The sequence below is a fragment of the Oryza sativa genome, chromosome 7, assembly GCF_034140825.1.
Source record: "Oryza sativa Japonica Group chromosome 7, ASM3414082v1".
Taxonomy (NCBI): domain Eukaryota; kingdom Viridiplantae; phylum Streptophyta; class Magnoliopsida; order Poales; family Poaceae; genus Oryza; species Oryza sativa.
This window is the reverse complement of record NC_089041.1, coordinates 15,072,857-15,081,622: the sequence shown is the minus strand read 5'-3', so window position 1 is coordinate 15,081,622 and position 8,766 is coordinate 15,072,857. Positions and strand designations below refer to the sequence as shown.

The 8,766-nt window shown below is 42.3% G+C and overlaps 1 protein-coding gene across 2 annotated transcripts; it reads right to left on the bottom strand.

Moving 5' to 3' along the window:
* Positions 1–4,095: 4,095 nt before the first annotated feature.
* Positions 4,096–8,400, bottom strand: LOC4343096 (F-box/LRR-repeat protein At3g26922). Of its 2 annotated transcripts, none has more exons than XM_015792126.3 (5): positions 7,172–8,400; positions 6,264–6,421; positions 5,324–6,178; positions 5,065–5,223; positions 4,096–4,515 (listed from the first exon to the last, which is right to left on the bottom strand). In XM_015792126.3, exons 2-5 carry the CDS (start codon positions 6,381–6,383, stop codon positions 4,234–4,236), a joined length of 1,416 nt encoding a protein of 471 aa, XP_015647612.1. In that variant the 5' UTR covers positions 6,384–6,421; positions 7,172–8,400; the 3' UTR covers positions 4,096–4,233. The 2 variants fall into 2 exon arrangements, with proteins under 2 accessions (XP_015647612.1, XP_015647611.1); XM_015792125.3 differs by having other exon boundaries at positions 7,598–8,400.
* Between the last annotated feature and the right edge of the window lie 366 nt (positions 8,401–8,766).

Genomic DNA, 8,766 nt, shown 5'->3' with positions numbered 1-8,766 from the left:
CTAGTTTAGATGATAATGAAACATCATGTATAGCCGAACCAAGTGTTGGTTCGGATTGTGTTGCTAGCTTACACAATAGCATTATTGAAAATATAGCCGAACTAAATGACGGTTCGGATTGTATGACAAGCGAAAGTAAAATAGTATTGTTGTCGACGAGTGATACTCGCGGACCGGATGAGTAGAGTATTGGGGTACGTTGGAACGAGGGTCTACATAGTACGACATCAAGCAGACAAAAGACAGGGATTATACTGGTTCAGGCCCCTTATCAAGTAATAGCCCTAGTCCAGTTTATATGAGATTGATGACAATGAGAACATATTACAAAGAGAGTAGTCGAAACAGGTGGTACCAACGAGATCGTAGTCAAGGAATTCGACGAGATCTCCCAGCGAGTTGACACCGCGTACTCTGGCTTTGTAAACTTTGGTGGGTGTGCTGGCAATTGAATTGGATGCCTTGAACCCCTCCCAGGGGGTCCCTTTTATACCGTGGATCATCTTGATCCCCAAGAAAAGGTTTGAGGATATCGGACCTGGTACGGTATAACATAAATTCTATCCCTTCCGAGTAGGACTTTGGAAATCACTTGACTCGTAGAGATATTTTCCATAACCTGAATCGGTTACCACGCAACATTCATGGGAACAATCCGTATACATGAAGGTATATCTTATCGGTATATTCTATAAGTCACAAGATAGGAGGTATGCCTTATCTGTAACCCTGACAGTAGCCCCCGACTTCAACTCAAATGAATTCATGTTGTCGTTCGTGACTTCTCATCAGCGGCTTGTCGTACTCACTTGATCATTCTCGGTATGGGACCGAGAAGATGTGGAGTTATTGACAACACTAACAGAAGTCCGACTGTCTAATCATGAATTTGAATTGAAGTCTGAACAACTGCCCTTAATGGGCCTCAGGATTTTTCGGCGGCAATCTCTCTCTTTCCTCGAAACTCAAACCGTCAGGTAGTGCACTCATTTAAAGGGATTTTGGGATCCATTTCAAGTCCATTTGCCGAAAAGTTCTCTAACCTTCCAACAGTCTCGGACCTTTCATCTCCCAAATTCCTTAGATTTTTACGTCTTGCTCCAGCGATCTTCCTCCAATGGCGGGCCTTGCTATTTCCACCTCCGATCTAGCAACGCTGGCGAAGCTCTCCACCGATGGAGCCCTTCTTCCAGAGCAAGACATGGCCCAAGAAGAAGGAGGTACTGCTCCTTCCCTTGCCCTAGGTCATATGGTAGTAGTAGAAGATTTCGTTCGCGATGGTTTTCTACCGCCGCCATCGGAATTCCTTTTGCTGGTCTTGAACTTCTATGGCCTTTCTCTCTTGCACCTCAACCCCAACTCCATCGCTTTCTTAAGCATCTTTACCCATCCGTGCGAGGCCTACATTGGGGTAGTGCCCTTCTCGGATCTTTTCTGTTTTTTCTTTAAACTCCGGTGGATGGAAGCCGGCAAAGTATCGGGATGTTGCGGGTTTCGCCTGCGTGATGGCATGAAGACGAGATACATATCTCTCCAGTGCCATACATCCCGGTCCAAGTGGCGGTCCAGGTGGTTTTATCTAGAGCTAGAAGAACTCGATCCGGTTCTTGTCGTCCCCAAGGACTAGCTTGTCCGACAAGACTGCTGGACTTCCAAACCTCCCTTCAATCCTTCTCTAGAAGTCTTCGCGAACACTATTGGAGATTTGTGAGAACAGGGGCTAACCGGGTATGAAGTCGTTCAAGACTTCATTGCCCGACACATCCAGCCGCTGCAAGCCCGTGCCCATCCCGCGTTTGATTATGAGGGAGCTTCTGACGCGCCGCGGATATCATCGCGGGGTACTCGTTCTCGCGTCGCCATCCCTCTTATTGCTGATGACAACATTTTTAAGCTCTATGTCTGATTCTTCTTCGCCTTTTCCTTGTGTTGCAGCTCTCCGCGCGGATGTCGTGACGCAGCGGGTCAAGGATGTCACATCCTGATTTTCGTTTTAGAATTTATAAATTATTTTTAGAATTTATATTAAATGTTCATTAATTTACAAGTGAAGTTAAATGTGGGAAATAAAATTTCCTCAATATAAAGCATGGTTGGATTTAATTTTTATTAAATTCTCCATGATTAATTATACTCTCTGGAATTTTTTTGGATTTTTTAGAGCTCAATTACTAATTTTAATCATACAAAGAACATTTCAGTAATTATTCATATATTAAATTAATCATTAAATGATCTGCATATAATTTTGTTAAATACTTATAGTGTCCAAGTATTTTCAGGATTTGTCTTGAAATTATTTGAGCATTGGAAGTATTTTTAACAATTCAAAGATTATTTCAGTGATTAATTTAATTGGAAAAGTAATTAAAATCCCCTTTTCCTTTTCGTGCCGAAATAGGAAAAGTTCAGTTTCAGTCCTCGGCCCATTCTCCCTTCCTTTCGACTGGCTTTATCCCTTCCCAGAGTCCAGTTTTGCTCCCTCCTTCAATCGGTCCGAATAAAGGAAACCCAGCCATAAGTCTAATTCTCCTACCTGCCGCTACAGTGTTGTCTTCCAGCTCCAGACAGAGCCGATCCAGCTGTCCCAAACCGTGCAACGCCGCCGCTATCTCGCGTCATCTTCGTGGTGGTTTGTTCGCTGCCCATAGCCGGTAGTAGAGTTGCAAAGCCGTAGGTGTATCCTAAGTTTCTACTGGCCTATCGTTTGTCGCACCATACATAGATTGCGTGAAAATTGCGAGACAAATTTTTTATGCCTAATTGCTTCATGATTTGACAATGTGGTACTACAGTAAATATTTGCTAATGCTGGATTAATCAGTCTTAATAAATCCGTCTTGCTTGGGTCAAATAAAAAATCCGTCTCGCAGTTTTCAGGCGGAATCTATAATTTGTTTTGTTATTAGACTACGTTTAATACTTTAAATATGTGTACATGTATCCGTTGTGACACGGCAAAAATTTTCACCCCTAAATCTAAACACAGCCTAAGTTTAGGTTTATTGGTTCAGCCTTTTAAGTCAGTTTTTTGGCTTATATGATTTATATATCGGTGAATTTAAAGTTCTAAGTTTAAGAATAGAGTCATACCTTAATCTCACATAAGAAAAAAAAAGGTTTTTTGGCTTAATAATGTGTAAGAGTGGCTTATATAAAAGCTACTTATTTATTTATTTAGGCTTATACTTAAACTCATTTAAGCTGACTTATGGGTCTAAATAAAGAGGGCCTTTTGGTCCTTACCTTCGCTTCTCACTGCTTGTGTTTGTCAACTGAATGTGTAGACTGTTTCACAAAACTAAACATGGATGCTCAGATTTTTCCTTTTTAGTAAATATAAATGTCCGTTATCACAACTGAATGAATGTGTCCACAATTGTGCATACATATTTTATATATGGCTAATTATCAGATTTCATAGGTTCACAACTACCCTCGAACAATTTGGCATCACACTAGCACTACTACTGGAGTGGCTTGTGTATGTATGGTGACCAAGGTTCTCAATATAGCCAATCAGAAACCAGAATGGTTAGCATATTAGTAGGTTCTGAATATAAAACACGCGCACACATTTTGTTCCACGAAAACACAGGTTTGGAGCTGCACAATGTTCCAGCCATACATATAAAAATTAACTGTTCACAATTAGTGCTAAATGCATATAATAAACTTTCAAATTACTCCCTCTATTTTATATTATAAATTGTTTTCGATTTTTTTCTTAGTCAAACTTTAGGTTTGACCAAGTTTATAGAAAATTTTAGCAACATTTACAACACCAAATTAGTTTCATTAGACTAGCATTTAATATATTTTAATAATATGTTTACTTTGTGATGAAAGTGTTATTATATTTTTCTATAAAATTAGTCAAATATATTGACTGATAAAGAAGTCAAAACGATACGAAGGGAGTAACATCCAACAGTGTGCTTGCAACTGCTGCCCTCCCTCATTTTTACCTTTCTCGTAGGAGCTTGTAAAATGCAAATTCATTTCAGACCAAGATGACCCTTCCCTTCAGTATTGCAAAAAGAAAAACACAATCACAATACTAGTACATTTGCACTACTCTACTAGTACTCTAACTTAGCAAATGCTCCATCGCATAAAATATTTATTATCGTTGCTTCAGAAAAAAAAAAAGGGTTAAAGGGCAAGTAAATATATCACTGCCCAGACATAACTTAAATTCATTGAGAAAAACAGAATGCATAACTTGAGAAGTTATAGAATTACAAGTAGGCCATTCTTGTATTTTGGAACAAGTTTTTCCTTAATCATTCTACGGCCTTTGTGCTCTCCCATCATTTGGTTCGTTATTCTACCTTTTGGATCTATAACCATTTCCTCCAATTTTACTGCATTCTTGAGGATAAATTTTACTAGTGCAACTTGCCCTCCATTGCCATTGAATCCGGTTATGCAAGCTCTCTTGAGACTGTAGTGAGGGCGATTCATAATCACGTCTCTTGCAGGACGGGACTCGTAAAAATCTAAACACAGCATCTGCACACAAAATTGTTTGTCACCTTCTGTCATTACAGAAAAATCAATAGCATGACAACCTATGTGCACTTAATCAGGAAAATATATGCAATAGCCTCATAAGCTAAAGCAAGTGCTGCTTTCAGTCATCATAAATAATAAAATCGCTTTCTCAATCCACCTTTGTAGGTTACCTAGCAAGATTGCTCCCAAGTCTTTTCACAATCAAGATACTCAACAAGCTAGGTAAGACTATGAACTGTTCTTGACCAAGTCAATATGTTACAGAAACCTTCAATGGAGAAACCAAAATAGTATTTTGCCAATAGTTGCAGAATAGCTAGAACTATGTGGCTGCATTCCACTCATGGCCAGATTTAAGTGATCATTTAATATAACAGGCTGGACTGCCCCCCTTTTCAAAATTTTGACTCAAGGCAATACTTAAAAGTAAGTAGACAATATAAAGCAAGTCTGGAAACATTACAGGAGTAAAGGGCAAAAAAAAAGAGATTACATAGTATTTATAACTACAAACAGGATGAAAGTGCAGATGGCATAACAACTCACATCCAAATGAAGGTCCACCAAAAACGGAGCAGCTTCCGAAAAATATGCTAGTTGCAGAACTGCATTTCTACCAAAGCGTTTAGCAATTTCATAGGTTATCCTCATGGTCAGATGCCTTAAATTGATAAATTTGTAAGGGGCCTGAGTAAATCCAGGTATCTGAAAGACGACAAGGAAAGTTAGAAAACAAATTTCTGAAACAAAAATAGAAGATACACTCTATTGAAGATTTTGAGGGCATGCATTGGGATTAACAAACCTGAGTCTTGACAAAAACATTCACGTGTAGTCTCTCAACATGAGGTAACCCATTTGGAAGCTCAGTGAAAATATAGTAAAGGTTGTCCTCAATGGGGGATACAATGCTTGCAGTCTTAAGCTTCAAGCATTCCCGAAGGGCAATAATAACTTTAAAACGACCTCTATACTTAAATGTGGTGAGATTAGGGGCATGAACATCAATCTTGTCAATTGCACAATCTTGTACACACAAAAATGTCAACCGCGGCAATGGTTCAGGAGCATACAAATTATGTAACTGGGAGCACATTCGGATAGTCAACCATTCAAGGGCAGGGCATTTCAGTAAGAACTGCAAATCGCCCAATACAAGCACATTCTCCAAAGTAAGCATTGTAAGGTTAGCAAAGCCACAAAAGCCAGGAGGACTTGGACCCAAAGTAACGGTATCAAGTTGAAGAACTTGAAGGTGAGATCCACTTTTGCCGTTGAAAAGATGACATGGGAAGTTGTAACTGCGATCATGCGATCCATGATATGGAGAAAAGTTGAGGGTGACAACCCTTGCCTTGGATGTAACAGCAAAGGAAACCCATCCATCAATGTCATGTGCATGCTCCTTCCTCAACTCAAACATAACAGCAAGTTTGTTCACTCCTAAACCACTGTGCGTCCTCAAGATAAAATTGACTGTGTCAATAAACGTCTCAGTGCTCGGCACTCGCTTCTGGCGATCAGAACTGCCAAACACTATTGAAGTGTCCAAGTAAAGATTAGGATGGTAAATCCAAGCTCTTCTCAACTTGGTCGATGTCGAGCTCATTACAACAGCTTCCTTCAATGTTAGTTGTGAAATAATCCTTGACACTATGTCCTGGTAGTGAGTTTGAACAAAAGCATCAGCATCCAGTCCCTTATCGCATTCAGTAGAGAACAGTTCATTCTAAAATTTTACATACCTCTGGGAGAGACTCAAACTTAGCACATCGCGATCTTACCCGCTTGCTGCTGTGATCTACTTCAACACATGGCCTGAGCGTCAGTCTCCTTTTTTTGTTTACTAGACAGATCCCATCCATGTGTGCTCTTCTGGCTGAAATGGTTGTACCTGTGAAGCCTACAAGCAGGAAGCAATGGTTGAGCAACGTTTTCAGTGTAGTTCTTATGTAAAGACACAGTTGAAGAGGCATTAAAATAATTGGAATGGTGCACTAGAGCAACACACGGGTATCAAACAAGAAGAAATGTGCGAAAAAAACACTTGTATGTTTGTTGATTGTAACCAAACCAGAACACAATATGAGAGAGAGAGAGAGAGAGAGTAAAAAAGAAGTATTTCATTCTAATCACAGGAAAATGAATAGAAAAGGGATGAATAGCTAGTTTTCTAGCTAGACTGATCCCAACTACTAATAGAAGATTGGATTTGATTGTCTAAGTGAAAAGCTATTGCCTTGTGCCCAAACAAGAAGAATATATAAAACCATTTTCCTCAACCTCTTGTTCCTTGTCAGTCATCATAGTATCATAATACTGTATATATTCTATAATGAAGAGACGAGGAGGAGGGAGGGGATTGTTTGGAAGACCACCACGCGCCTGCCCTGCCCACTCCCACACCCCCACCAGGCACCAACCTAGTCTTGACCCAGTGGTTGGTAATGTAGGAATCATACACAGGAAGGGAAGGAGGCACAAAAATCTGGTTGTGCAGGACAGGTACGAGTTGGAAGATGAAAAAAAATGATAATAATTAAAAGTTTTTGGCAGATCGAACTAGGTCGCCGACTTGAAACCCAATCGAGCATACCAAAACTAGCTAATGAATGAAGGATTGGGGATTGGGGAAGAAAGCAGGGCGAGGTACCTGCGGCGAGGAGACGATGGTCGATGGGGGCGTCCGTCGTCCGTCCGTGAATCTATTCTATATCTTATCTTAACTAATTAAAAGATTGGTATTTTTCCAATCGTCACCTATTTTATTTTCGTTCGTCAATCTGTTTTCATCCGTATCTTTTTACGCGTTCATCCACGGGTGATGCCCTCCGCCCGAACAGAGAACAAAATCAAAATCGAATCGAAATCAAAATCAAGAATCCGATTCATCTAAGCCAAGAACTATGCACGGAAAAGAGAGAAACATGAATCACAAAATCACAAATACAACAACAATGAAGCAAAATCATCACAAATCACCGGGGCCAACAAAAGGAAAAAATTGCAAAAGAAAAAAAAATCTCTTAAAACATTCATCACAAAGAGGAAATCGGGGATGGAGGAGCGCAGTCCTCACCGCCACCCGCGACCGTGCTCGTCGCCGTCGCGTCCATCGCCGCAGCGCCCGCTCCAACTGCCGCCTACTCCTGCGCCCAACACCGGAAGAGGGGATGGAGGAGGAGGCCGTCGCCGCCGCAATGAGGAGAGGAGGACGGGGTGGAGCTGGTGGCCGACAGGAGCGGCTCCCCCCTCCGATCCACCCACCATCTCCATCTCCACCTCCCGCACAGAGCTGCTCCAACTGCTCGTCAAGGTCGAGGCCGCCGCACCTGCTACGCTGCTTGCCGACGCCACTGTCCGCTGATTGCAAAGGACATGACGCCGCCGCCGCTCCGGCTGCCTGTTGCTCGTGGAGGACGAGGACACTGCACCTGCTGCTCGCCGACGCCGTCGCTGCTGTTGCTGCTCCCCAAGGCCGAGGACGCCATCGCTCGCTTGCTCAATCGTCGCCTTTGGCCGCCTGCATGCGCAGCTATTTGCATCGCCGCGACAGGTCCTCCTCTCCTTTCCCCGCCTGCCTGAGTCCCGAGCTGCAGTGGCAGAGCAGGGCGTCCTCACCTTCCGCTGCTCCACTGTGGGCTGACCTCGACGCCGGCCGCTCCATCCGACGCCCAATCATGGGCGATGCTCGACGACGCCGATCCCCGATGCCCTCCGACATGTCCTCCTCGGCACATCTTCGCCGTTTGCTCCCTCCATCGCTGCTCTAAATCACCGACGAATGGATTGGGGATCTTTTTTCTGTAGACAGCAAGTTGGGGATTGGGGATTTTTTTCCATGTAGAGAGCAAGTCTGGTGCCTCTCCTCGTCTACTCCATGGATTGGGAATGGATTGGGATAAGGTTTGTGGCTGTGCTGTGTCGGTGGAGTGGGGGTGCAGTGCACTGGATGGTGGGCCCGTGGGTCCCACAGCATGGGGTGGTTAGCATGGGCAAAAATGAACTAAACATATCTCTCCCACCGCTCAAGATATTTTTTTATTTGCGGTCAAGTGCCGTCAAGTGCCATTGACTGTTGACTGTTTTGAATTGTGGTAATCTACAGGATTGATAGTAGGATCTTAATAGTCTTACTGGTGGTTAAGAAAAAACAAAAAAAAAACTACTATTCATTGAGATTAACTACTAATGTATAGAGACACACAACACCGTTCACATGCAAGTGATGATTTATTTTTTTATTAC

What these genes read in the sequence shown, in the direction of transcription:
- LOC4343096 (XM_015792125.3), bottom strand. Translation starts at nt 7,634, where the DNA reads ATGGACGCGACGGCGACGAGCACGGTCGCGGGTGGCG. An exon ending in AGTTTGAGTCTCTCCCAGAG is followed by an intron (nt 6,179 to 6,263) that starts GTATGTAAAATT and finishes ACTCACTACCAG; the next exon opens with GACATAGTGTCAAGGATTAT. An exon ending in ATGTTTTTGTCAAGACTCAG is followed by an intron (nt 5,224 to 5,323) that starts GTTTGTTAATCC and finishes GTCGTCTTTCAG; the next exon opens with ATACCTGGATTTACTCAGGC.